Source organism: Artibeus jamaicensis, unplaced genomic scaffold (genome assembly GCF_021234435.1).
Source record: "Artibeus jamaicensis isolate MK-2021 breed Jamaican fruit bat unplaced genomic scaffold, CSHL_Jam_final contig_3214, whole genome shotgun sequence".
Classification (NCBI taxonomy): domain Eukaryota; kingdom Metazoa; phylum Chordata; class Mammalia; order Chiroptera; family Phyllostomidae; genus Artibeus; species Artibeus jamaicensis.
The window spans coordinates 3,065,556-3,093,513 of NW_026521760.1; the positions used below are offsets into that span (position 1 = coordinate 3,065,556).

The 27,958-nt window shown below is 40.7% G+C and overlaps 1 protein-coding gene across 3 annotated transcripts in view; it reads right to left on the reverse strand.

Moving 5' to 3' along the window:
- Nucleotides 1-353: 353 nt before the first annotated feature.
- ERAP1 (endoplasmic reticulum aminopeptidase 1) overlaps nucleotides 354-27,958 on the reverse strand; it is a 34,413-nt gene continuing 6,808 nt past the window's right edge. For all 3 annotated transcript variants that reach the window (XM_037153838.2, XM_037153837.2, XM_037153839.2), the window contains 17 exons: nucleotides 25,953-26,091; nucleotides 22,358-22,492; nucleotides 19,618-19,738; nucleotides 18,856-19,010; nucleotides 18,406-18,519; nucleotides 17,123-17,254; nucleotides 14,248-14,379; nucleotides 14,045-14,113; nucleotides 12,398-12,552; nucleotides 10,914-10,993; nucleotides 10,121-10,304; nucleotides 8,366-8,522; nucleotides 7,532-7,716; nucleotides 6,547-6,708; nucleotides 5,939-6,079; nucleotides 5,334-5,415; nucleotides 354-1,542 (listed from right to left, as the gene is read on the reverse strand). In XM_037153838.2, the coding sequence (XP_037009733.2) occupies nucleotides 1,387-1,542; nucleotides 5,334-5,415; nucleotides 5,939-6,079; nucleotides 6,547-6,708; nucleotides 7,532-7,716; nucleotides 8,366-8,522; nucleotides 10,121-10,304; nucleotides 10,914-10,993; nucleotides 12,398-12,552; nucleotides 14,045-14,113; nucleotides 14,248-14,379; nucleotides 17,123-17,254; nucleotides 18,406-18,519; nucleotides 18,856-19,010; nucleotides 19,618-19,738; nucleotides 22,358-22,492; nucleotides 25,953-26,091 (2,299 nt within the window). In that variant the 3' untranslated portion in view covers nucleotides 354-1,386. The remainder of the gene's footprint in view (nucleotides 1,543-5,333; nucleotides 5,416-5,938; nucleotides 6,080-6,546; nucleotides 6,709-7,531; nucleotides 7,717-8,365; nucleotides 8,523-10,120; nucleotides 10,305-10,913; nucleotides 10,994-12,397; nucleotides 12,553-14,044; nucleotides 14,114-14,247; nucleotides 14,380-17,122; nucleotides 17,255-18,405; nucleotides 18,520-18,855; nucleotides 19,011-19,617; nucleotides 19,739-22,357; nucleotides 22,493-25,952; nucleotides 26,092-27,958) is intronic.

Below are 27,958 nucleotides of genomic sequence, written 5' to 3' on the forward strand. Positions count from 1 at the left end.
TGACCAAAACTGAAAATCACTATTTCCATGTTTCATTAATCAAGATATAAAATACAATTAAAGAAAAATATTTTACATTAAAATCTTGGCTTTGTATGGTTTTTCAGAAGGAAAATACATAGGGGGGGAAATTCCCAGTGATTATTTCTGTTTTTATTTCTCAAATCATTAAACCATGCATTGTGTATAAACATGGAATTGTAAACACATGTACAGAAAAGTCACTATTCCTAGTGTATCAGAACACATTTTGACATTTTTCATATCATATTCCTTTCTCTTGAAAATTTTGCAGTATATTAAAAACCTCACAAAAGAGTTCTCATTTAGAGTAATATAAATAAATATTTTCAGTTTCATAGTGCATTATCATTTACCGGAGACTACAGTGAGATATTCTGGAATTGTAAACGAGACCAGGTAACAAGCAGGGAGAGGAACCACCGACCTAAATAAACATCAACGGCTCTCAGGTTCAACTTCACATGACAGGTTTCTCCTCTAGACCTGAACGTACCTGCTGTTTGAGAAGGGACACTGTACAGTCAGGGTCCCTGAGGAAGTAGATGACACGCTCAAATTAGGGTTACCTGAGGAGGGTTCTGTAAAAGGTGTTTTGTTTTGAAGCAAAGGTAGAGTCAGGGCTGTATGGAAACCTTAGGCAGGCTGCCACTGCACCCTGATGGGGTGAGGAAAGGAAGCAGTTACTGGAACAGAGATGAGGGGGGCCGTGTGGGAAAGAGGGCTGCTCCTCCAGATTTAAAACCTTTGTGAAGGCCAACCTGCGGCAACCTGCAAGGGAACTAGGAAAAACACCCCATCTCCTCTCTCCCACCCCAGCTCCCATCTGCCCTTCTGGGACACTGACCACAAGACAGGGGGCAAGGAACCCTGGTGACATGGCCCTACACGTTCCCCCCTGGTGTGCAGCAAGGAAGAGAAGGTAGGAAGCAGACCAGCCTCATCCTGGCTTCTCACTGATCCAGGGGGTCACTGTCAGTAGTCTCCACTGTTCAGAGTGTTCGAGGAGCTGACAAAACAGCATATGAATGACAGACATGAGGGGAGGAAGGGTTTGGAGACTGTGGGGCTCAGGTATAAGACATAAAGGGGGAAGAATAAGGCACCTCACTCCTTGGTGGTGGGGAACCCACCAGTTGGGTTTACACTGTGGGCAACACCGGTAAATGAAACACACGCCAGCCATAAGCCATTGACTGAAGCTTAACAGCAGACTTTTCATGGGACTTGTCAAGTGAGCAAGAAGTTGAAGGAAAAGGAAGTGTATTCAGTGGGGACCAAAATAGCCATCTCCAGTGTGAAAACATTCACATCCAACAGAATTTGGGTGGTGATAAATCACAGGGACCAACAAGGAACGAATTGTTACAGCAGTTCCAGCTTTTCATCTTGGAGCCACGCTCTGATTTTATCGAAGTTCTTGTCCATCCAACGTATGTTTTCCTCAATGGTTTCGATTGTTTGTTGGACACAGCGGAGCTGAGAACCATTTTCTTTCAAGGAGCTGAAGAATCCTTTTACCTTGAAAGAAAAAAATAGGTTCTTAAAATTTTTCCTTTATTACATTATACAAATATAAGTTCAGGCTGGTTAAAGAAAACTGAAGCCAACATGCCGGCATTTGTCAAAATTCTGCGTGGAAGCCAGCGCCAGGTGTCTGGATACGATTATGTACACAAACTTAAGCTACGGGCAATGAACTCATGCCTCCTGATGTCGTTTTGTGTGTTTTTCTCAGCAGCTTTTTAGTTTATTCACAGTTGCCAGATTCTAAAAAACTTCACTGTTTGCCACTTTATAATTAAGGTTTAATTGAATGTGTTTATTTAGTGTGTATTCGGTTATATACACACAGATGCAAACTTAATTTTTTAAAACACATCTAAAAAAGCGGAATGTGCAGCGTCTCTTTGCCAAGCAAAACAGTTTCAATCCCATAAGTGTAGGCTTTCTCCGTGGACATGGCCTTGCGTGTTATTACAGGAACACTGAGGGTGGGGTGCTTAGCAAGTTATGGTGGTAATAGCCCAAACTTTGCCAAGTTTTTGTTTTCCTAATCCACAATTCAGGAATTGTTCCCTCAAGGTAAAATCCACACAAAGGTGTCCATGGCTTAAAAGAGGTAAGAAACTCTTGGTTATGTCTTCGAAAATACTTTTGTCGTTGTTTCATTGCTGGGTATCTTCACCCCTTTGAGCTCACGTGAGGGAGAGGCTGGTGTTGCCAAAGCATTGATGGTGATGCTACCGTTTCACCTTAAAGGGTTCTTAACCTTTTGCTATGGATTTTCACAGCATTAATCAATCGATGTTTTTATTGTGTAGACAGGAAGCAAGTCTAGGCCAAGATGCAGGGCTTCCAGACAGTTAATTCCTTTCAAATATCCATGTCATAACATCATAGGAGTTTGAAAATAAGATGGGGTTAAGAATGGGTTTTGAAAAGATCAGATTTCAACTTTAAATGATGCAGGGCAGTTTTATAATTGGGGTACTGCAGTGCAACTTCTCAACGAGCTTAGAGGCATGTCCCCCTGCACCTAGAAAACACTTACTCTGCTCCTCTGTCCTAAGTTGTAGCTCAGCCTTCATTCATACTCTCAGAACTCAACTGATATTCAATTAAAAATTAATCTGGGCACACTTCAGTCCAAACATATCAATAATTTTTACCAGTTGGTTAAATTGTCTTATCCTGAAGGAGCCCATCATGATAGTGAGGCCATCACTAAAAAACAGACCTACATGATCTGTAACAAAGCCAATTAATTGTTAACCCCAGCCCGCAAATTTTTCTGACCCAAAGTTCTCTTTCCTATATTACCTGCCTTGGGGAATGCAGCATGTCTTCTGAGTATTTGATTCAAAACTGCCTCCCTGAGAACATCATCTGTGCAGCAAGCAGCATGATATAGGAATAGAGAAACATCTTTTCGACCTTGAGCAAATAGTTAACTTCCCTGAGACTCTGTCTCATTTGTTAAATGAGGGTCATCTCTGCATTGCAGAGGGAAGGTAAGGATGTAGTTCTATAATGTGGATAAGGTGCAGAACTAAAACCCAGCACGTATCAGGGACTCTACCTCACCATTTATTCATGGATATTTACACTGATACTTAGTTACTGTGCTAGTTCCGAGGATGAGGCAATGAGTTGGGCAAGCACCCTACGCTCATGGAGCTTACATTCTACCTGGGAAGATAGGCAATAAACTACGACTACTATAAATATCCTGCCGTGAAAATAAACCAGGGCTATGTCAGTAACTGGGGAGGGACTGGCCTGCGGTACACAAGAGTGGCCTGAGATGGTGACTCTTGAGCTGGAACCTCTAAAGGATACAATGATTCTTTCCAGGAAAAAGTTGGAGAAAGAGCAAGCCAGACAGAGAAGAGAGAGTGTGGAGCCTTAGAGATCAGAGACAGGGCTGAGCGGTGCGAATGTTGAGAGCTAGTGAACAAGGAGCGCAAGTGAGATTGGTGGGAGAGGCGCGCCGGGGCCAGGTCATCGCAGTCTTGTGCACACAGGATGGAGAGATTTGGAATTTACTGCAAGAGCAACAGGCAGGGCTTCAAGAAGGAAGTCAGTCGTGGGCTGATTTTCAGTTTTAAATGTGGAAAATGGTTTGGTTTATGGCAAAGTGGCAGAAGGGAGGCCAATTAGGAAGCTATCGCCACAGTCCAGGCAAAAAAATAAGAAAGGCTTCGATGGGGAAGGGGCAGAGAAAAGGGCATGGAATTAGTCCCTATGTCGGAGACAAGGCTAACAGGACTTGGGGATGGATTCGATACGAGGGGAAGGAAAGGCTCGAGGTGACTCCTGTGTTTTAAATGTCAGTAGGACACTCTCTGTTATGACCATATCTAAGTCTCCTCCATCTCCCTGTCCGGCCTCAGAGTTTTGCACATGATATTTCCTATGCAGACAACACTCTCCTGCATATTGTATTTCCTTCACTGTCTACACAAGTGTCTCCTAATCATCTTATAAAACATAGCACCACTCCCTTCCCCAGTCACTCTCTATCCTTACCTTGCCTTATTGTCTTCAACCTGACAAAGGTTGTTTGTAATTGTCTGATTGCCACAGTAGAATTTAACCTCCATGAGGTCAAGGGCTTTGTCTATCTTGTTCATCATCATACCCCAGAACCTAAAACCAAGCCTGCGGTATAGTAAGGATACAATGTCTCGAATGAATTAATGAGAATGAATGAATAAGTGAGTGAGTGAAATGTCTTGTTGCTACACATCTGGTCTGTGGCCAGCTGCCCAGCTAGTCACGGCCAACGGACAGCCCCAGGCCATCACGCAGAATACCTCTGCTGCAGCCCTCACTGGAGCTCCAGCTCAAACATGATGTGCAAGTTAGTTTTCACAAGACTGGGTGAGGCTGCTGAAAAGTGGACGCAAGCTAAGGGACATGACATTTCTTGTGCATTTTCAAAGCACTCATCCTATATCAAGTTAGATCATGGTGGAACCAGACTACACGTGAAACTATTCCTTAAAAAATTAATATTTGATTCAGATTTTATCTGAATGCAACAGTTTTAAAACCATGTAAAATCTGTTTTATGACTTTACTATAAAAAACATCACAGAAGGGATACCCCGAACAACCCATATGTCAAATTTTTCAAGAGTTTAAGACTAGGAGAAACGTATGTTTTTGTGGAAAACTTGTACAGTCCCCTCTTACCAGACAGTGGCATTATCTCACACTGTTTTCTCATTTTTCTTTGACTGCTGGAAAGCTGTGATAAATTTAAGGTATAATTGCAATAAATTATCCTCAGTATAAACTTTCACACAGTTACCTCTTTCCATTATGCAGTTTTCTGTTCTTTATTTTAACATTTCTCATATATGGGCCTTATAAATTGCCTAAAATTCTTTCTGAAAGTAGATGGCATATAAATAAGCAGCAGGACACCGTGAACTCGGATGGTAGAGAACCCAGCTTCCACACCTACCCCTTTCACAATAGCTAGGAGACCGCTTCAGTTATATTTGTACCTCTGATAATCACATTTAACATCTGGAGACAGGGATTAAATGTTTAAAGTAATTTTAAGCTCTAAAACTTGTAATGGCAAGGATAAGATTTCTTAATGTGTTTGGGAAGAGACACAAGTTTTACTAGTTCATTTGTAACTGATTTTTGCTTACATTAAAAACACCACAGCATCCAAAAAGAACATCTAGTAAGTGACAAAATCCATTTCCAACTCATCACAACTTTAAAATGCTTTGTCTACCCCACATTTAGTAGGTAATTGTCACTTAAGCTTAAAAAAGATTTTTTTTTACCTCTTCAAGCCGTGCTCTTGTGGAGAATTGATTTGTTGTTCCCATTACCATGTAGGCTATGGAAGCTGAGCCAAGTTCAAACCTAGAAATGGAAATTGTCAAGTTATACTGTGAAATATTTATTCTTTCAACATATAGTTTTAACTGCCTCATATGTTACATCACTTAGCTAAAAACTGGTTAGGCCTAAAAAACATGGACATGTTCCCTACCCTCTAGCCACAAAGATCTAGTTGCAAAAAATATACGCCAGCAGCTGAATAAAAGATGAAGTACCCAAAAGAAAATGCTAGAGGTGGTAATGCTCTAAAGAGTTAGACAAGGGCAGATGCAAGCCAGGAAAAGTGCTCAGCAGCAAGACCTCACTAGATGGGCCAGTGGGTGCAGAAAGGGGCCACTCCAGACAGAGTGAGAAACCTGCCTATCCAGGTCCATAAACTAGCAATGCATTAGAGCGGTGCATTTTCTACGGATATTTTAAGTACCTCTACTTTCTAGCTGCAATCAAAACCCCCCTTTAGACGATCACTTGTTTTACAAACAAAGCAAACACAGCAAATTTCAAGAACTTTTCCAGTCACGGCACGATTTTCGGCACTACTTACTTTTGTACTAGCTTATTCCAGTTCTCCCTCAGAAACTGCCAGGCCAGTGGATATCCCACCGGGTTTCTGCCAATAGCTCTAAGGATACTTGGAAATTCTTGAGTTTTTATTACATCCCCTTGAAAACTTTGGTCTAGTAGCCTAGGATGATTAAGAGAAGAAATTTAGCAATGAACAGGCTCTGAAAAAGTTGTAAGTGAGACAGTCCATAAAATATTTGTGAAATTTTTTAAAAAGCCAGTCTGCCAATAACAAAGACCAAAGAGATAAATAGGTCACCACAGCCTGGTAAAGGCAGTAGAGGTATGTAGTAATGGAACTATGTACCATTCACATTCTCACATACGCTCTCATCTGTTCATAAGAGGGTCTAAGGAAGTATGTATTTCTATGCTTATTATTTTAAAGATACACAAACATATGCTCCTTTAATATTTTTCCTAACACCTGCTTCCCCAAAATTAGTTACCGTACTCATTAGATGTATGTCTCTATCATATGTGTTCCCAGAACAGGCAGTTCCTGGCCAGAAGAACAAAACTAGGTGCCAGAAGGACCTGATCTAATTTAATTCCCCTCGCTCACATGATCATGAATGAATTACTTACCACTGAAGCTTTCGCTTATCTTGGCTAACACAGAGAGCAAATTCGATTTGTTCTTTCTCGGTACTGGACAAGGAAGACTGATATTTACTATAAAGGAAGTCCCATCCTTCCGTGGTCTGGGCTCCCACAGCAAACACAGCCAAGGTCACGTCGCTGGGCAGTCTGTGGGAAAGAACACACCCGGTGAGAGTCTGAGATGTAGGAGCTGTGTCTGGGTGCAGGACAGTGACTGACTATGAACTGATAAACTGGCCTCATGACCAGAGTGGCATGCCTGGAAATCTAAACAGTAACCTCTTAAGTCAAATTTTTTGAAAGAGGCAGAGAAAAATATCTAAAATTAGGTTGTAAGTAGCCTACTCAAAAATGTAATGGCAGAGTCCACTTTTATAAATACCTATGAGTCTAACACACTTTAATGACCTGGGTGACTCAATAAAGAGATTCAAACTTGACTCAAGATGGAGTCTATGAATAAACGGCAGGAATCCAATAGGCCCACCATTTATAAGCATTTCTTTAAACGAAAAGCATGTATACCGTTGGCTTGGTATTCCCAGATGGGACTTGAGCCCCAAATACACATAAGTATAGCAAGAATTAAATTTCCAGATATAGGAAGATTTAGCAACTACTGGGCGCCCCCTGCTGGGGACTTCGGAGACCCACAGAAGCTACTGTGAGATGCATTGCCTCTGTTCCTGGCCAGTGCAGCTGTCTCTGGTAAGGTTTTGTATCCTTGGCTGCATAAAGTGGGAATCATTATAATCCCATTCTCACTCTCCAGATATTGGATGTTTTGTGCATAGAAGTTCCCTGCTAGCATGACTTAAAGTTGAGTTTAGATAAATCTTAAAAAGTAACTTATTTTCCTAAAAAGGGAGACATGGGAGACTTGTGTATAGTTGGTTTTGCTCCCAGTGATGATGGAAAGTAGAAAAGGCACCCCTTCTATGAATGAACTGGTTGTGTGGCAAGGACAGACCTCAACTTCCCATTGGCTTCCTTCCACTGTCCGAAATAGCCTTCGGCCTTCTGCACACAGGGCTGATACTTGCGCACACAGGCGAGGAGGAGGAGCTGACTTCTCAGCATTCGCTCAGAGACAGAGCCCTCGTCAGTCCAAGTCTGCTTGTCGATGAGGTCCCTCAGCAGCCTGATGAGGAAGGCCTGGGGGGAAGCCACAGGGTCACCAGGGCTGCCCCAGCCCCCTCCCACTTTATGTAATCCGGCACACACTCGGTGACAGGGGATATTTGTCAAAGCTTAATGCAACTCTTTGTTTTCAAAACCATGCAGTTGTGTTTATATTTAATTATCAAAGGGGTCAAAAATAAGAAACAAGGAACTATTTTAGTATTTGCATGACAATCTTTTATAAATATACCTTTTCTCCTTAGGATAAACTGCCACTTTAAAAATAAAAAGTGTATATGACTACATTTTGAGAGCGAATTATACAATGTAACTTCATTATAATTTGCCAAAAATAACAATTTTGTACTTCATCTTCAAGTACCTGAGTTCCAGAACATCTTATTAGCAACCATCATAATACATAAGTAAAATGAAATAAAGAATTTGTAAAAAGAAGGGAAGAAGAATCCATGAAAATTAAGTATACAATAGCATAGTGCCTTGTCTCTTTTCAGTGCTAAAAGAAAACCTTTATCTTTGCCAGTCAATTCAAATACTGAGTTCATTTTGATTTACTTTTCTTTAATATATACCAAGACATACCCACAACAGTAAGAATTCTCCCACACCCACATAAAAGCAAACCACTTACGCAGCTACTTAATTTATTTCAGGTTTTTACCTTGAACTGAGTTTCCACTTCATTCATATCTCGTTTCTCCATTAATTTATACATAGGTATCAGTTCATTCAAACCTTGAAACACAGGCATAATTTCAGTTTCGTGTTTCAGGTACAGGGTTAAATCCAAGGCTTTTTCAATCGGTAGCTTCCCAATGCTGGTCAGGAGACACACCATGATTATCAGTTTAAAAGAAAATCCAGGAAATCAACCTTCTGTTTCAAAACATATTTTAACAATCTTATGAAAAAAGTCAGTTATGAATGCCCCTTATAAATAAGGATCTTTATATTAGCATCTTTTCTGCCACACGTAACACAACATCTGAGATGTCTACATGGTAGAGGAAGTTCCCCAAATAACAACAGAGCTAGGCCTAACCTGTGGTTAAGACAAAATGCAAGCATGTGTCTGTCCCTCTGTGAGACGTGGGATTGTGTGCTGACCTTCCAGGGTACAACGGGGATTTGGATCAAAGATCCTTCTGGAGGCCTAGTAAGAGAGACTGCCACTCAGTTAATAGTATGTGTCTCTGGAGTGGACACATTCTCTTGTACATTCCAAAAAGAAACTAAGTATAGATACAAACCCTTCATCATACAGGGTTGGTGTTAAAAGCCTCACTGGTGCCTGACTGGTCTGGCTCAGTTGGTCGGGCATCATCCTGAGAAGTAAAAGGTCACTGGTTCGATTCCCAGTCAGGGCACATGCCTAGGGTTTGGGTTTGGTCCCCAGTCCAGGTGCGTGCAAGAGGCAACCAATCAATGTTTCTGTCCCTCTCTTTCTCCCTCCCTTCTCCTCTCTAAAAATAAATAAATAAAATCTTTTTTTAAAAAGCCTCAGTGGTAAGATACATACTCATTTAAGTACAAAACCCTCTAAGATTTAAGCAGTAGTACGCTACAGAGGGGAGTATTTTTAAGCATGCCGAAACAGCTGGCTAAGCTGCCCCCATTTTCATCCCCCATTGCTTTTTGTCACCTCAAGAGGCCCAGAAAAGGAAGAACTTGACATTTAGAGCGGAGGAGCATGGGGTATAAGGAGAATTATCCATTATTCCTTTCTGCCTGGGTGATTTGCCGTAGGACTTCTGCCTAAATACTGAAGAAGTGCATTTATCAGCTTGCGGATCATATTCTTAAAAACCATTGTCAAGGGGCGAAAATTCAGAGTACACACTATCCTCAACAACTGGAAGTTCGTTTGGTTGGCCAGCATTTTGTGAGCTGCCTTCCGTAAAGGTGCTGTGAAGTCCAGGGATCCAGCTGGGGGTAGGGGTGGGGCGGGGGTGGGGGAAATCTTCTTTTAACCCAGGAAGTGTAATGTGAATGACTTGGGACTGATCCACTCATTCTTCTGAGGAGGCTTCAAGACTGTTAAAGGCCCAGCAGCTGGGGTGGGGGGTGGGCGTGGGGAGAAACCTGATCTGTTAAAGAAAGGCCAGGGAAAGCTGCAGCACAGGACTTCAGAACTTGGCCAGAGGCTTCTCCAGGGTGGTCTCCCGATTTTCTACACTTTTGCCTCCACGTGATCTTAGTTGTTAATGAAAAAGGTTAAAATACAGATTCCTTCCTTTACCTTACTCAGCAAATGCAGGCAGGAGGGGAGCCATAAGGCTAAAAGCAACCTTGGATTTTTAGAATTTAGGAGGAAACACCCTTCCACTTCTTATTAGCAATCAGTCATTTTCTTCTTTAGAAATCTAGAATTTGAGTGATAACAGCTGCCTTCAGAAATAAACCAAGCTTGTATTACCTGACAAGTTGAAATGCATTGTTAATGAGACTGGCGCGATCATTACTGCTGATTGCTGTGTGTGTTCCTTTTAAAAGGCCAGTCAAAGAATCCCATCCATCATCCTCATAATGCACAATGTAATAGCCATTCATTCCCACATTAAATTTGATCCACTCCACCTCTTCTGGGAGAATGAGCACATCTAGAGCAAAGAAAATAAATCATAGCTCCATTTTCTCTCTTGACAGACGAAAGCTTTTCTGATCAGAGATTGGACCATGAAACTAACGGCACATTTAATACCGAACAGTTTTAATACTGAAGTGAGCTTCATTCATATTGAACCCGTTCCTTTTAGAAACCAGAAAACAGCATCTCAGTAGACAAAAGCCGACACTAGTTTTAGACACCAATTTTGTGAGATTTATAGACACATGAGAAGCATGTGGCCACATTTCTGGCCACACATACAATATAACCTAGCAATGCTAGTTAACCTAGCAATGCTAACGAAGTAATGGGAAATTTTTATTAGCAATCCCTTCTTTATACCATTACATAACTCAACCATTTTAATCTCTATCTGGCAAGATACTGGCCTTCTTTGCAACCAGACAGTACTTTCAAACCTAGAGACTTCACTAGAAAATGAAAGCCAGAGATTAGCTGAAGATAGCTGAAGACTGACCTGATCTTTTTTTTTTTTTTTTTTTTGCTTTAACCAAGTTAAATAGCAAAAGAAAGGTAGCATCTAAATCCTGTTTCCATAGTTCCTTCTTGCATTTACCTAGTTATTTCCACAACAAATTACCTGTTTTTGTCTTCAGCAAAAATCTGTGGGCTGAGTCTGATTTGCTGGTAATGAACGTCAGTGGGACGTGCCACAGGTACCTGAAAGACAGAAGGATTAATCGCTCTTTTGTTGATTAAGTGCACAAGCAGTTATTAAATCACCTATCATGTGCCAGGCACTGGCTAGTTTAAGAAACAATGGTATCAGAGCTGCCAAAGCCAAGAGATCAAAACACGCCCATCCTGTTTTCAGGCACTATTCATCCTTCTTAGTCTCCTTCAGTAGGGTTAGGAATTTGGGCTCAAGTGAGCCCTGTCAGCCTTTGCAGTGATTGGCTGGGAGCTCGGAGGTTAAAAACTGTGACAACTAGTAATGGCACAAACTGTCATCAGGTACCTCCCGCATCTTGTACATACCACTTCTACCAAATTTCTGCTAATGACGCATGACTTGAATCTGATCATCAAGAAACAGTAGAAAACCCAAACTGGAGGACATCCCACAAAATAAATGGCCCATAATCTTCAAAAATGTCATGGTCAAGAAGCACTAGGCCTGAGGAACAGTTTCAGAGAAAAAGGACTAAGGAAATGGAACAATTAATACAATGTGATCCTGATATTGAATGCTACCTGAGCCAGAACTTCTTCTTTTTGTGACAAAGACATTATTAGAACAATTGGAAAAATCTGAACAAAGTTTGTAGATTAGATAATAGCATCGTATCAAGTTTATTTCATAATTTTGATAATTGTGGTGTGGTTATATAAGTAAATGTCTTTTTTTTCTAAGAAAATACTACACTAAAGTACTTTCAGGTAAAAGAGGATCATGTCTCCAAATTATTCTCAAATAGTTAAATACATATATATATATATATATATATATATATACACACAGCACATATGTAGAGATATATGCAGAGAGAAATACAGCAAATGTGGTAAACAGTTAATAAATATCTGAGTAAAAAGTATATGGGATTCTTTGCATCCTTCTTGGAACTTCTTCATCAAGTCTAAACTTTTGAAATAAAATAAAAAAATAATGTCCATCTAGGGTCAATCGAGGTGCACTGTGTCATTTCTGGTGATGTCTTTCTATGGCGTTAAACTGACAAGTTCCAGTATCTAACTCAGACTCAAAAGAAAAGAATTGAGTCTTTCATAATCCCCAGAAACCATAATTTCCAGACACTACTGTAATTTAGTGCTGATTACTGAGATTGGAGCTTATTTCAAGCCAGTAACGAGCAATCACCATCCCATCAAACTACAAAACATGAGAATGTTAGAATAATTATGCATTGACTTCACTGAGGTGAACCAAGGTTCGGAGCCACCTTCATCCTCTGGGAGATAGTGGTACAAAACTCAACTTCATAGGATACGTCAATTTGATTGAAATGTTTTCGCAATAAAGGTAAGGGCACTATTTCAAGAAGAAGGTTCTGTCTTACAAGTAAGGATGAAGAGAAATGAGTTGTTCCCAGCGAACCCTACCCAGGTTCTGCATCGACGGCCTGTCCTTTCAGGTAGCGTTCTTGCTTCATGTGCACCTTCCTCCCTCTCACGGTGATGGTTACCAGGGGGAAGCCCTGCTGCAGCGTCCAGGTGTTCATCATGGCTTTCACATCGAGGCCTTCCTGTTTCCAGTGCTGGGTGATACAGAACACGGCAGATGCACGACCCAGCTCTAAGACAAGAGGGAACCCAAGCCTGCCCTCACACACAGAGCTGCAGCCGGCTGACCACCTGCTCCGGGAAGCTCTTCCTCAGCCTCTCCTCTGCTCCCTCCCCCACTGTCGCCAACCACAGCGTGTTGGTCATCAAAGCACTGACTGTTTACTTTTCATTGTCTTCCTCTACACATGTGTGTCTTGAGAACAGGTACCAGGCCCGGTTCTACTGGGTTCTCTGAGCTTGGCACTGAGCACAATACAGACGTATGAATGAACGTAGAGAAGGGAAAGTGGCCAGGTGTTCAGCACCTACTTATAGTGATGCTGCCTGTCAGACAAGCAAGGTGGGGAGACGTGTTCGGTCAGGAGCCTGCACTTCCAAAGGGGCAACACCCGAGGGGCCACAGTGGACAAGCAATCATGAACTCAAGACAGGATATATTCTCTGATACTAAAAATAAAAACTTTTAAGAAATATTTAAAAACTGGCGAAAGGATAAAATATACTATAGAACTAATCTACAAACTACTGAATAAAAGCCATCTCTAAAAACAAAAAAAGCCAAGAAAACAAAAACACAGTGGATAAAATTCTGTTAAATCTCCAGACTAATCCGCAGCTGCCTGTGAAAATGTGCTACGAGTCCAGATAACAGGGACGTGGCCTGTTCTGTGATTCGGGTGTTGGGAGTTCCGTATAGTTTTTCAGTTAAAAACACAACTTAGACCTAAATTCAGATCTCAGCTCTGCAATTTACTAACCTACGTGCCTTTGGATTGTATAGTCCTATCTCTAAAAATAGGGATAAAAGCCGCCAACTCATAGGCTTACTGTGAGGAGTAAAGGCAATAATGCACATAAGTGCTTAATACGCGGCTGGCGTGTACTAAGTGCTCAAGAATACTCGCTGCCTTATTTGTTTCCTTACAAATGGAGCGCCATGGAAATGACTGACAGTGACTGACTGATACAGCCCTAATCTCCCACAGAAACCCATCATAAGTTCACTGCATTACAGTGAAGCTGAGGAAATTAGTATCAGTGAGACGTGTTCCTGAAGAAGGTTGTGCAACTGCCTTCTGTAGATAATTTTTTAAAAATTATAGAAGCTGCCCTGGCCCAGTAGCTCAGTTGGTCAGAGTGTTTTCCTGATATGCCAAGATTGTGGGTTCAACTCCTGGTCAGGGCACATACAAGAAGCAATCAATGAATGCATAAATAACTGGAACAACAAATCAATATTTCTCTCCCTTTCACTTTCTCTCTCTCTCCCTCCTTTTCTCTCTAAAAATACCAACTTTTTTTTTTAATTGTAAAAGAGGTCAGTCTGCTATAGTTTAAATGCAGTCTTATCAAGAGTGAGGGTGATATCATCAAGGGCCTCACAGTTCAGCACACTGCCAACCTTCAGAGGCTGTGGTGTAAATGATGTGCAGACAGGCAACGTGGACAGAGCTAAAAACTTACTGAGGACGAAGATGAGTGTTGAGCCCTAGAGCAAAAGCCATCCACCATTTCTGTATCTGAAGGGCAAATCTAAAAACCAAAAATACACACATCATCATCAGTGCTGTAGAAAACACTTCACGATTCTTCTCCGAGTGATTAAGATGAGAAAAAATAATACGCCTGACAATCCCGAATGTAGAGATACATAAACATGTACTTACACTTGCCATGCTGTTCCACAGGTCCTCGTTTTTCGTGTTTTCATAGCTGTACTTCTGGAGGTAATGCACGATACCACTTTTAAATGTATCGGCACCAAGATAATCCCTTAGCATATTCAGAATACAAGCTCCCTGAAAGACGATATAAATAAGTGTTAGCTATACGTTGGCTTTAATCTAATCCACCACCACATTTTATTTTGAAATAATTCATGTAAAAGTCTCCTTTTCTGGAAGAATTTCTTAGTTCTCTTCAAGGTGGAGGTAGTCTTTCTCTCAGCTGTAGAGCAGTCATTTTCAATGTTTCTTATCTCATGGCACACAAACTAATCACTAAAATTCTGTGGCACACCAAAAATATATTTTTTGCTGATTTGAAAAAAATAGGTATAGTTTTGATTCATTCTCACAGGATGGCTATTGTTGGGTTGGCTGTTATTTTTTAATTTAAAATTTAAAGGAAAAGAAGTCAACGTCCCTGACTAAACAGTCAAGTATTTCATGTTTTAAAAATCCCTGTGGCACACTGGTTGGAAATTGCTACTCTGAGAGGTGGTGGGGTCACAAAACTGGCAAAGCCTGGGTCCCTGGATGCCTACATGAACTGCGTATCCCTGCCAACAGGACTGGCCCTCTATCTTATTGAGCTATAAATGACATGGCATTATATTAGTTTCAGGTGTATGACATGACAGTATTTGTATATATTGCAAATTATAGTAAATCTAACTCTACATTCATCACCATATACAGCTACAAAATTTTTTTCTTATGATGGAGACTTTTAAGATCTACTCTTAGCAACTTTGAAATATACAGTACATTATTAACTATAGTCACCATGTTGTACATTATAACCCATGACATTTTATACTTAAAAGTTTGTACCTTTTGACCACCTTTATCCATTTTGTCCACATCCCATTCCCTGTCTCAGGCAACCACCAACCACCAATCTGTTCTCTATGAGCCTGGTTTTTTGTTTCTGTATTTTTTTTTAAGATTCCACATATAAGCGAAATCATACAGTATTTGTCTTTCTCTCACTTATTTCACTTAGCATAAAACCCCCAAGATCCACCCATGTTGTTATAAATGGCAAGATTTTCTCTTCTATGGCTGAATAATATTCATACACATTATATACATAATGTGTATATATATACATATATGCCACACACCCTTTATCTAGTCACCCATCAGTAAACATTTAGTTCATTTCCAATCTCGGATGTTGTAAATAATGCTGCGATGAACATGGAGTGCACGTATTTTTAGGTTAGTATTTTCATTTTCTTTGGGGAATGAACAGAAGTGAAATCACTGGATCATACAGTAGTTCTATTTTTAATTTTTTGAGGAACCCCTATAAGGCTTTCCATAGTGGCTGCACCCATACACATTCCCATCAACAGGGCTGGGAGCCCTTTTCTCCACACCCGCACTGACATGGTACTTGTCTTTTTCATAGTTGCCCTCCTATCAGGTGTGAGGTGGCATCTCACTTTGGTTTTTGATCTGCATTTCCCCAAAGATTCATGATGCTGAACACCTTTCCACGTATATTTTGTCCATTTGTATGTCTTCTTTGTAAAATTTCTACTTTGTAAAACTTCTACTCGGGTCTTCTGTCCATTTTTAATCAGACTGATTTTGTTATTGAATTGTATGAGTCCTTTTGTATAGTCCTTTTAAATATTTTATATATTAACCCCTCATTAGATACATGGTTTGTAAATATTTTTTCCCATTTCATATCTGGTCTTTTCATTTTGTTTATTTTGCCACGTAGAAGTTTTTAGTTTATTGTAGTCCCACTTGTTTGTTTTTGCTTTTGTGGCTTGTACCTTTGTATTCATATACAGAAAAACCATTGCCAAGACCCATGTTAAGCATCTTTTCTCTTATGTTTTCCCTATGGATTTTTATAATTTTGGTCTTAAGTTTAAGTCTTTAATCCAATTTAAGTTCAGTTCTGTGAATGGCATCAGAGAGGGGTCCAGGTTTCCCAGCACCATCTGTTGAAGAGACTGTCTTTACCCAATTCTATATCCTTGGCTACTTGGTCATGAGTTGACCATATGCATATGCATTTATTTCTTGACTCTAAACTCTGCTCCATTGTTTTATGTGTTTGTTTATATCTATTTTTATCTCCCCTGCACTATTACAAAAACATCCAAGTAAGAAATACTTTTCTGTTTGCTGCAAACAAAACAGGCAAACATAATGATAAATGGCACATTCTCTGCCTCAGTGAGAAGACAATAGAAATAGTGGGCATTAGAAGGGGAAGTAGAAAAGCAGAAACTTGGTTTCATAAAGGAGCCGTCATTTAGCTCCAGCCTATGTTGCCAAAGGAAATACAGGCCCACTGTGACCAGAATCCTCTTCTCTGTCCCCGGAGGGAAGCAAGAAGTCTGGATTTTTATGTAAAATTTCCCAATTATTAAACGTTTGCAACAATTTCCAACTCTGTTATTCATCACATTGTGCAGGGCACTGCTTTGCAGTTCAACAATGCAAACCATTCCTAAAGGCACTGAACATTAAGCCACACAAGGGCAGGAACATTTGCCTGATACCAAGTCAATGCTCAATCGAGACCTAATTGTGTAAGTTGAAAATTCATGGCCTACTGAAACTCAACAGAGTGAATGAAGGATTCGCCCAAATGTAATCTTCAGGATTACTAGACAAATTGCAATTCAGACCTAAACGAGTGAACTCCTGCCAGCACAGGTCAGCATACAGGGCATTCAGTCTGGGTTGCTCCTTTTGAAGGGTGAGTTACCCCATAACCTTATCTAAAATCTCTCCACCCAGTATTTGTAAGTTTCAGTGTCCCAACTGCACTCTTATTATCCATCTTTACCTTTTCATAAGAAACTTCATCAAACATCTCCCGAATCTGAGCGGGATTCTCCACTGGGGTAGACACAGGATGTGAGGAATTTAAGGCATCTACCTCCATTGCATCAAAACACTTGCCAAAGAAATAATCTTCCTATTGAGGCAGAAAAAAGACAACATCATTTATGATTTACATGTAGATGAAAATACGACAGAAGAAATCCTTGATCTGGGATAGCAGATTTATATTTCTAATTTCTGGTCCAATATATTGCATACTTATAGAATTTACAAAATAAAAGTATTTTAAAGAATATCCAAGAAAAATAATTTTTGGTAAACATTTTAGATTTCCCTCACCTTAAATATTTACTTATCACTTTAGGATTAAAAAACTCATACTAACTTAAAAACAGAACCACTATGCCTATAGCCAAACAGCAACCAAACAAGAAACTAAAATGTAGAGTGATTTCAACATTTCCAATCACCATCTATAGTATTTTACAGCAAAGAAATTTAGCTTTAAAACCATGTAGTGAAAGAAAAAATAATGGAGGACAAATTCCAACTATAACCTGATTTGTTAAGGCCTATTAACCAATAGAATAATACACTTAACATAATCATTTTAAAAATTATGTGGAAACATAGAAAAATGCTTATGATCTATTATAGTGTAATAATTATATATACATTATAATCATAACTATGTACAAATTATGTGTACAGGAAGATGAAAGTAGAAAATAAATATGAACAAATTATTATAGAAGGGTAAAGGATTTTTTTATATAAAGTTTAGTTTCTTTTAAATTTTACTGCATGTGATTGTCACAAGTTAAACATACAACTTTTAAAATAAACATGCGGAGGTTCCATGAGTCTAGGTTCATGCACAGTCAAATGTGCAGTTGCCTTAAGAATCATTTATTTGATTTGGCAAGTAGAATTCTACTGAAAGAATAGCAAACGGTACCTAATACTTCTTCCATGAGCACTCTGACCGTTACAGAAATCATACAGAACACACAGGCTGTCGTTATTTCTATCCAAGGAGGGCAACATTTAATACAATTTTACATACAATCATAGACTCATAATTTAGCTTGGAAATAAGCCTTTGTGATAGATATATATATATGTATATGTAAAGTTCACTAGCATTTGGGGAACATGATTTATATCTAAACTCCCAAAGAAGTTATTAATCTATGAATTCTCTAATCAAAACTATTTCCCAGAAATATAGAACAAAGAAACAAATTAACCTAAAAATGTAACAAATAAGTAAATACTTCTTACAACTCTCAGTTCTGGATGAGTCACACGGACAGACACAAACTCCATGAACTTGGCAAATCCCTCATTGAGCCAAAGGTCATTCCACCATTCCATAGTGACCAGGTTCCCAAACCACTGAAAGGAAAACATCACTCAGATTATTCACACATTTCTATGGAGACTGGATTATCTACACAGCCATGAACATAAGACCTTAAAAAGGAAATGTATTTTGTATGTGTAATGTCAGTTAGATGGGTGTTAATATTATATAACTAATACTTTATCAAAATAAAAAGAAAACCCTTTAAATATGCATTTTAAAACATGGCAGCTAATGCTTTAAAGAAATCATTTCTCCTATTAAAAAAAAGACAAAGTAGAAATTTGAATAGCCTCCAATGTCCCATAAAAGTAACACAGACACAGTTTAACTTCACTTTTTAAGAAGTGCGATTGAGCTTTTTATACCTGGTGGGCGAGTTCATGGGACACAGTCATGGTGATGCCGAGCTTACTGGATGCGGAAGACCTTTCAGCATCAAACAACAGAGCGGACTCCCTATACGTCGTCAGTCCCCAGTTTTCCATAGCACCAGACTGAAAGTCAGGAACAGCAGCAAGATCTTGGGGGGGCAGGGGAGGAGAAATATATATTAACCAATCTGTAAGCTATGCATCACTCAAATACACCAACTTTCAGAATGGATAAATGCAGTAATTAAATCTAAGCTGCCCATGCAGGATCATAAACTCTAGGCTGGAAGAACCTTGCACAGTGGAGAAAAGGCACTTGGTGACTCATTCAGGTCAAACTTGGGTCACAGGCATCCTGACTCCATTTCCAATATCTGATGAGTAGTTTAGGATTGAAAAATTATAACAATTTCCTTAAAAATCCACTCTACTTTGAATACTCAAGATCCCCATACACTTAAAACCTCAAACACAAAATACTTATAAAGGGTCTTATGAGAAAATGCAGATTTTCTTTTGCTGTATAAATGTATTTATTCAAAAAATTTATGTGAAGCATCTTCTATGTTCCTACCAAGTATGTGCCAACAATGTAAAATGCAGTGTTTGTCCTTGGCTGTCTGCCTACTAACATAGGATTTTAATGACTTGAGGGGCTCGTGAGATAACTAATTAGCAGGGATGCTAATTAGCAGGGTATAATCTGTGGCTGGGATCATCTAATCCACATTTGTAATATCTGTGTAAAACCTCTACCTTGTTTGGGTAAGGGGTACGGAATGCTAAAATAATCTTCATAAAATTCTAGAAGAGTCACCGCAGCATCCAGCGCGTAATCTGCCTGGTTGATCTTGTCGGGCACAGCATACACGGAAACCTGAAGAGAAAGGCATAATAAAAAGGTCAGTCGAACGCCATCGAGGTTTTTCTCCACAACTGCAAAGAAGACTGACATTAATAGCTTCATATTGCAGAACCTGGCTGCCGATATCAAAGAAGGCCACTGGAAGTTCTATTTCTTGTATTAATGTTGACTCTCCCTGATTAGCTCCCCTCTGAGACAACTACAAATGCTGGATAACACATACAAAGATGTCTCTTTAAATGTTTTCATGGGATAGTGATAAAGACAACTTGGAGGTCAGAAATGTAGTGACAGCAGGACCCTCAGAAGTCAGCAAAACAATGCAGCCAGCTCTTGCCCTGAGGACACTAGCCCCAAACAGGTAGACTTGGGCTTCGGTTTTCATGCCTTTGAAAGACTCCGAGGGGAGGAGGCAAAACCCAGAGACTGCTTAAGATGTGCAGTGAACTAGGATATGCACCTTGGCAAAGGCTGAGCCCAGAAGGACCGCACTCTGATGTAATGGTGAACTAGAAATAACCACCCCTTCCTCAAGAAGACTGCACTGAAGAATGTCTTTTTCAAATGCTGGTGCAATATGGGGAAGAATGAAAGACCCTCTCAGAGAATTTGTAACTAAATGCTAACCATGCAGTTGGATTCAGGAAAACCAGGTGGTTCAAAAACCCAAAGCCAGTAATTTGAGTTCAATGGTGCCAGGCTGCTAAGTGCTTCCAGTCAAGGCAAATTCTCTCTGGAATAATCCGCCTTCAACACAGGTAATACAAGTTCACAGGCATAATTCACAACATATACAAAGGAACAAGACACTGTGAGCAACAGCCAGCGGAAACCATAAACCACAGGACCAGATACACAAAGACTTTAGCCATGGCAATTACTAGACACAGAATATAAAATGTTTAATAAATTTAAAGAAATATAAGGACTAAAAACATTAGCATGTGAAATGGGTTTCGGCACCCAGTTCCTAAGTGGGTATGTGTGGGGGCTGGTTCCCCCCACATCACCAAGCAATTCTCCAACACCAGCGGGTGTCCTACAGGTTAACTCAATTCTGACACCGTCTGACTGGAGATAGCATCAAATTCCACTGGGCAAGGGTTTGGTCCCACAAGACTGTCCCCTCCCCTCCACTTCAAATGCCAGTCACAAGTCCAGGTTTTCACCTGTGCTTCTGAACAAGTGGATATAAATTGAAGGTTTCAACACCCCCTCCTTGGGTTTGATTGATTTGCTAGAGCGCAGTTCATAGTCCAAAGTTTACTTACTAAATTACCGGTTCACTGTGAAAGGAAATAGCTCAAGAACAGTCACATGGAAGAGATACACAGGACGAGATATGAGGAAAGGGTGCAGAGCTTCAGTGCTTCAGCTCCCTCTCCAGGCACACTATGCCCACCCCCTGCACCTCCATACAGCCACCACCCTGGAGGCTCTCTGACCCCCCTTTGGGTTTTTATGGAGGCGCAGACACAAGCATGGTTGATTAAGTCATTGACTATTGGTGATGGGGCTCAATATCCAGCTGAGGTCAGGAGAGGTTTTACAAGGTCTAACCCTCCAATTATTTGGTTGATTCCTTGCAACCAGCACCCCTAACTCATCCGTAGGTTCCTAGAGGCTTTTCCAAAGATCACCTCATTAATGAGACAAGAGACACCTTTATCACTCCCTACATTTAAGAAACTTGAAGGGTTTTAGGAGCTCTGTGTCAGAATCGGGAGGAAGACCAAATATGAATTTCTAATTATAAATCACAAAATCAGTATGAGAGAGACATTATAAAAAGGCTCACTCATAAAGGATTGGGAGGGCAATCAGTGAGCGGGTGTTTTTGTTGACAGTTTCACTGCTGAATTTAGATTGCCCCCTACATTCAAGTTTCAAGCATCACCTTCAAATTCCCAGGTAAGTAGAGATACTGCCCCAAGGGTAAGAAGCTTCAGCCCTATGGGAACAAAAGGCAATTTAGCCGGGAAACCCTAACTATTCAGGCCTCAGGGAAATCCAGTACAAATAAGTGAGGTATCTCAAAAAAAAAGAGTGTCCTGCAGCTCCTTGCATTCAGAGCCACAGCAGAGAGTTGTATAGGTTGTTTGCTACACAAGGCACCCAGACAGGGAACGAGTGCTCCTCAGAACAAGACTTCTTCCTCCCGAGTTCCAGCACTCCCTGGCCCAGAGGCTCTGAGAGCCATTTAATGCTCCAAGCGGAAGGGACTTCCTTCCCAGGGCCAGAAGTCCCCTGCTCAGACAGCCAGTGGCATTCATTTCTAGAGTGTAGAGTTATAGCCAGAGGCAACCTTAGAAATCATTGCAGGATCATGTCCAACTTACACATTTAAAAAAAGTATAAAAACAAGTTCAAAAAGGAGGGAGCAGGGCCACAGTCGGACAGGCAGTTAGTGGTGGAGCCAGAACTACGACACGGGCCAGGCCAGGCTTCCCCGCATGCTTTTGTTACTAGAACCTCACTGTAAACACGAGCTTCTGTGACAGTAGGGTCACCAGCCCTAATGTGCCCAAGACCGAGGGGGTTCCCAGCACATGGACTTCCAATTTTAAAACCAGGACAGTCCCAGGCAAACCAGGACGCGCTGGTCACCCTGTGTGACAATCACAGGTTCACCTTGACTCCGCTCTTGGTCATCTTGCTGACAGACTTAAAATCTGAAATAATGAAGGCCACCAGGTAGGTGCTCATCTTGACAGTGACATCAAAATGGTCTTCTATGAGTCCTTCGGCAATAGTCACAGATTTAACCTAAAATCAGAATAACTCACGTCATCAAATAATCCAGTGTGATGAATATATTCCATACAGAGAAATTTCCTACCAGACATGTTATTGAAAGTATATGGCATGACATTTTAATAATTATTTAAAATTTTTCTTTCCAATATCTGATTGTAGTTTGGATGTTGAGGCCAAATCATTCCATTCAAATACATTTTTTATTGAGATATAATTCACATACCATAAAATTCACAATTTTAAAGTGTAAAATTCAGTGGTTTTTTTAAAACTATATTCACGCAGTTGTGTAACCATCCCTACTTATTTTCTTATAAATAATCCAGATGACTGCAAACTGACTTATGTTTGGCACATGAGCACTAATAATAAGGGTGAGACAAAACAAAACTGAGATTACTGGTTTTGCCAAGATACAGTCTCTGTGTCCTTAAACACAGGTATGAAAATTACCTGGGAGTGCAACGTCTAATTTATTTTCTACACTGGGCAAGTGCACAACCATATGTAGGGGACCGGTTTGTTTTTGTCTGGCAAACGTGACTCAGCTCCGTATGGAAAACCTACAGATGCGAAGTGGTGGGCAGGAGCCAGACCTTCAAACCGAGTTTTCCTGTGGAAATCAGGCCTAGAAAATGCATATAGATTGTTACGGCTTGCTCTTGCTAAAACTCCTTCACCCCGGTCTAAAGCAACAAATGCGTATTGTTTATCCTCAAGATAATATCCAAAGCCTGTGTGAGCTCCCCCAAGGACAGAGCTAATGAGCTCATCACCATCCCCCTCTGCATGTTATTTTTATTTCCTTGATTGTACCTAAAATATAGACAATAATATTCTATGTGATAGATAATAAATCTTTCTCAATGTAAGACCCCAGGAAAACAATAAAAGCCTGTCTAGGCAAGGGTCGGGGTGCTCCCCTCTTGAGGGAGTGGCCGAGGCACCATAAGCACCCTCCCCTTGAGGGAGTAGTTGTGCCTGTCCCCTTTTTCCACACAGGGTTGTTGTCGCCTGTGCATTGATTCTGGTCATCAGCCACAACAGGCGGACTCTGCTGGACTGCGTCTGCTACAACCATACACAGCCTTAGAAGAGCTTCTTCTTTTTTTTTCTGTTTCTCCTTTCCTTTTTTTTAATTTATTTTTTTATTGATTATGGCATTACAGTTGTTCTATTCCCCTCTTCATTCCCCTCCACCCTACCCCCCATCCCCACCATTACCCCCCCTTTAGTTTATGACCATGTGTCTCAAGTTCTTTAGATTCTATATTTCCCATGCTATTCTTGCCCCCCCCATCTATTTTCTATCTACTGTCTATGCTACTCATTTTCTGTACCTTCTCCCCCCTTCTCCTCCTCCCACTCCCCTGTTGCTAACCCTCCTTGAGATCTTCATTTCTATGTTTCCACTCCTGATCTAGCTGTCCTTTTAGTTTGCCTTTGTTTTAGGTGTGGTTGTTCATAACTGTGAGCTTGTTGTTCTTTCACTGTTCATGTTTTTTTTAACTTCTTTTTCTTATGTAAGTCCCTTTAACATTGCTTCTTCTTTCCCCAACAAGCAACCACGCCTGGGCCTGACCCTGACCCTGCAAACCTCCACACTCTGATTGGCTTCACTGGAATCAGCCTTTAAATGCAATCAAAAAGCAGCCTTGCAGAGTGGGGTGGGAGGGATAGAGGTACAGTCTAAGGCATCTGCTCCCAACAGAGAAAGTCTCATACCTCGGCCAATAAGCTTCCCTCCACCCCTATTTCTGCATCCTGGCCCGTCTTCTTAATACCCACAAGCTGGTCACTCTCTGGTCATCCAAGCCCTGACTCTTATAGCCAACCCCAGTTTACACTTGAAGAACAAAATTATCTTTTCTTTTTAAAATGCCTTTACCAACCTCTAATCAACATTTTCTTTCCTGATGCTGCGATAATTATGAGAAAAGTAAGCTAAGTAAACTAATTCCAATTTAAAATGTGATTAACTATTTGCTTTTCTAGCCTCCAACAAGACCCTTTGAGACTTCACTGGCGTTCCCCACCACCCCACGTCGCCACCTGACTCAGGCCGCTCCGATTCTGCCCAGGGGAGGGCTTTCCTGTCCAAGGGACGAGACTACATTGGGGAGTTTCCTACCCTCAGCAAGTAAGTCCTGGGAATCCTTGGATTTACGCTCCATTTTGCATCTTTGCAAAGCCTCAGGGGCTCCCAGCTTTTCCTTGGCAAGCCTATGAATCTCTCCACCAGCCTTGTCTCTCTCTCCCTGGTCCTTTATTTTCCTAAAGCTGTTATTCTCTAGAGAACTCACCACTATCTTGGGAGCGATACCGTGATATTGGGGGAGGGAACTATAATTTAAAAAAAAACATGTCCTCTATCTCAAATCCATATTAGAAAAGTGACAATTTTTTCCTTATCTTTCATATATGAATGTGGGGCGGGGAAGACACAAGTTCTTGGCTGGCCGGGATTTTCAGAAGAATGCTTTTCATAGAGGAAGGCCCTCTAAGGGGGCCTGTCAGAGTCTCGTTTGAGGAAGGGATCCTTACGGTATTTAGGAGGATGTGAAGGGTTAAAGGTTGAGGAGTACTGTACTAGAGGTTGGTCTGTGGCACTCTGGGTCCCTTCATGCACAGGGACCAGGCAGGCCATCCTTCAGGACTCCAGACAAAGCCTGGTCCACCCCGAGGCTCCTCCACAGTGAGCCTCTTGGAACAAAGGACACAGGCGCTTCGGGGGCTGGTCTGCCTCTGCTACAGAATGACAGCTCAGCGGATGCTTTTCCTAAACTGCCAGAATCGTAGGATAATGGCACTGAGGGAGTTGTTTTACTCATTTGGCACAGTCATCTTCTCGCCACTTTGAAAAAATAAGAGGAAACACTGTCACATCTGCTTTGAAATTGAAGGGTAATGGTTTCTTTAAAGGAAACAGAGCTACCTATCATTACTTACCGTTAGTATTAAAATGTTCCGAAAAGATTATTTTTTTCCTTTTTCTGTCTGCCCACTCTCATGCATATGGTTACAAACTGTATGGGTAATATTAGTAGATAGCATATACATATTATAGAAAATAACTGTACACTAGAAATATGGCTTTAATCAACAAAGCGTTCTCTTTACAATCCTTTTAAAAGACCGTAGGAAACAATAAAGGTGGAAGTGCTTTGTGAAGGACCGGAATGCATCAGTGCTGATGCCCTCCATTGACACCCATGACCTAGAAAGGCACTCTAACCAAAATCTTCCATGTTTGGGGGAGCAAAACTTCCATTTTTTTTAGAACTACAGATAAACTGTTGCTTGAAACAAAAGCATAGTCTGGAAATGAAAAAAAAAAGTTAGCTATCTGTTAGGCAATAAAACACACAAACAGGCGACCTAGGTAAGGACTGTCACTGGAGTGATGCGTGTCACAGTGAGTCAGTGGATTCTCCCACCCGTATGGGGACATAGAGGGGTTCGGACTCACCAAGGGCATATTGGAGATGGCGAGATGCTTTGGTTCCCTTCTGATCTTGATCGAAAAACTCGCTTTGAAGGCAGGCTCATCAAAGCAGGGGAAGGCCATTCGGGCTGCAGTGGGTTCAAACTGCGTGGATGCCAGCACCCTAATGTTATTACGGCGAGTGAGAAAAAGGACACAGCATGAGGCACAGGGACGCTAACAGGTGTATGTGTGTGTGCGCGCGCGCACGTGTGTGTTTTACTGTCTAATATTACCATAAGATTGATGGCTTTTACTAACAAAAAATTCTTTTACCAAAGCTATCACAAACTAAGTGAAAAGACAAGGAAAACTTGGGAAAATTGATTGAAAGGTATTTGACAAGAGTTAATAGCCTTCAGAGATAATGAGCTCTTGACGTGAGTAAGAATATGCCCAGCAATCGAGTCACCAGAAGACACAGGTAATAAATAGGCAATGCACAAAAGAAGAACCTACAAATAGTAAATATATTAAAAAGTTGCTCAACGTCATCAATGATCAATGTAATTTAAATCAAATGGAGATATCTGTTGAGTTTTCGGCTCTATAGCAGGGGTGTCAAACTCATTTTCAGCGGGGGCCACATCAGCCTCGTGGTTGCCTTCAAAGGGCCGAAATCATTTTAGGACTGTATACATGTAACTACTCCTTCACCGTGAAGCCAGAGCTCAACACTGCCACCAGGTAGAGACAAGGTACCAGGCCAGATAAAACAAGGGGGAGGGCCGGATTTGGCCCGAGGGCCTTGTGTGTGCCACCTGTGCTCTAAAGAGATTTCTGATACACAGGATTGGTTAGAGGTGAAGAGTATGGCAAGGGAATCAAACATCTGTAAACCTGTTGACTTAGCAATTTTAATTCTAGGTTTTTATTCCAAAGACATAATTTACAAAGGTTGTTCATCCAAGTGTTGCTGATGCTGTAAAGTTGGAAACAATGTAATCTCCATCAATAAAGGAGTCGTTAAATAAATCAGTGCACAAACACACATTCTAACAGGCATTACAATGATGCATAGTGATAAGTCATCCATATAAAATATCTCAACACACTTTAAAAACTCTCTTCTAAAACAGAAAATATAATGTTGGTCCAGTTACATAAAATAATGTGTATGCATAATCAGAGAGAAGTTTAGAAGGATGTTCCTCTAAAATAGAAGTAGTGGTTATCTCCAGGAGCTATGATTGGGATAAATTTTAATTTCTTAAAAATTCTTTATGGTAGCATCTGATTTTTTCTCTCTATCTATGTGTACACACACACACACACACACACACACACATATATGTATATGGATATATATACACATATATATGAAATCAGAAAAATTTTTACTTGTCAATAACTTATTGACAAGTAAAACTTCATTTTAAAATTTAGTATAAAATCTCCCAAAATAAATTACCTCCTTAAAAACAGAACTAAAGCAAGGCAGCTGAGGATCCCTATGAAGTTTGAACTGAAAGCATTCCCTCTAATAGACTGTTGTGGGTTGAATTGTGTCCTCTAAAAAGATACATTGAAGTCTTTATTCCTAGTATCTGTGAATGTGACTTTTTTTTTAAATGGGGTCTTTGCAGATGTACTCCTGTTAATAGGAGGCCATCAGGTCTGGTCCTAACCCTATATGACTGGGGTCCTTATAAGAAGAGAGAAAATTGGAGAATGTCCGTGTGAGGACAGAGGCAGAGGCCAGCCCAGTGTAGCTACAATGCAAGGAACACAGAGGCTCAAGGGCCGCCACAAGCGAGGAAGAGGCGAGGAAGAGGCGAGGAAGAGCTCCCCTCAGGGGCTGGGGGCACAGGCCCACTGATGCCCCGACTTTGGACTCCCAGCCTCCAAACTGCGAGAGAACGAACTTCTGTTGTTGTAAGCCACCCAATATATGGGACTTTGTTATGGTAGCCCTAGAAAACTAACACATAGGCCAAGAAAATGAAAGATGTTTGTAACGTCCAAGAAATCGAATTAAATAAACAAATAGG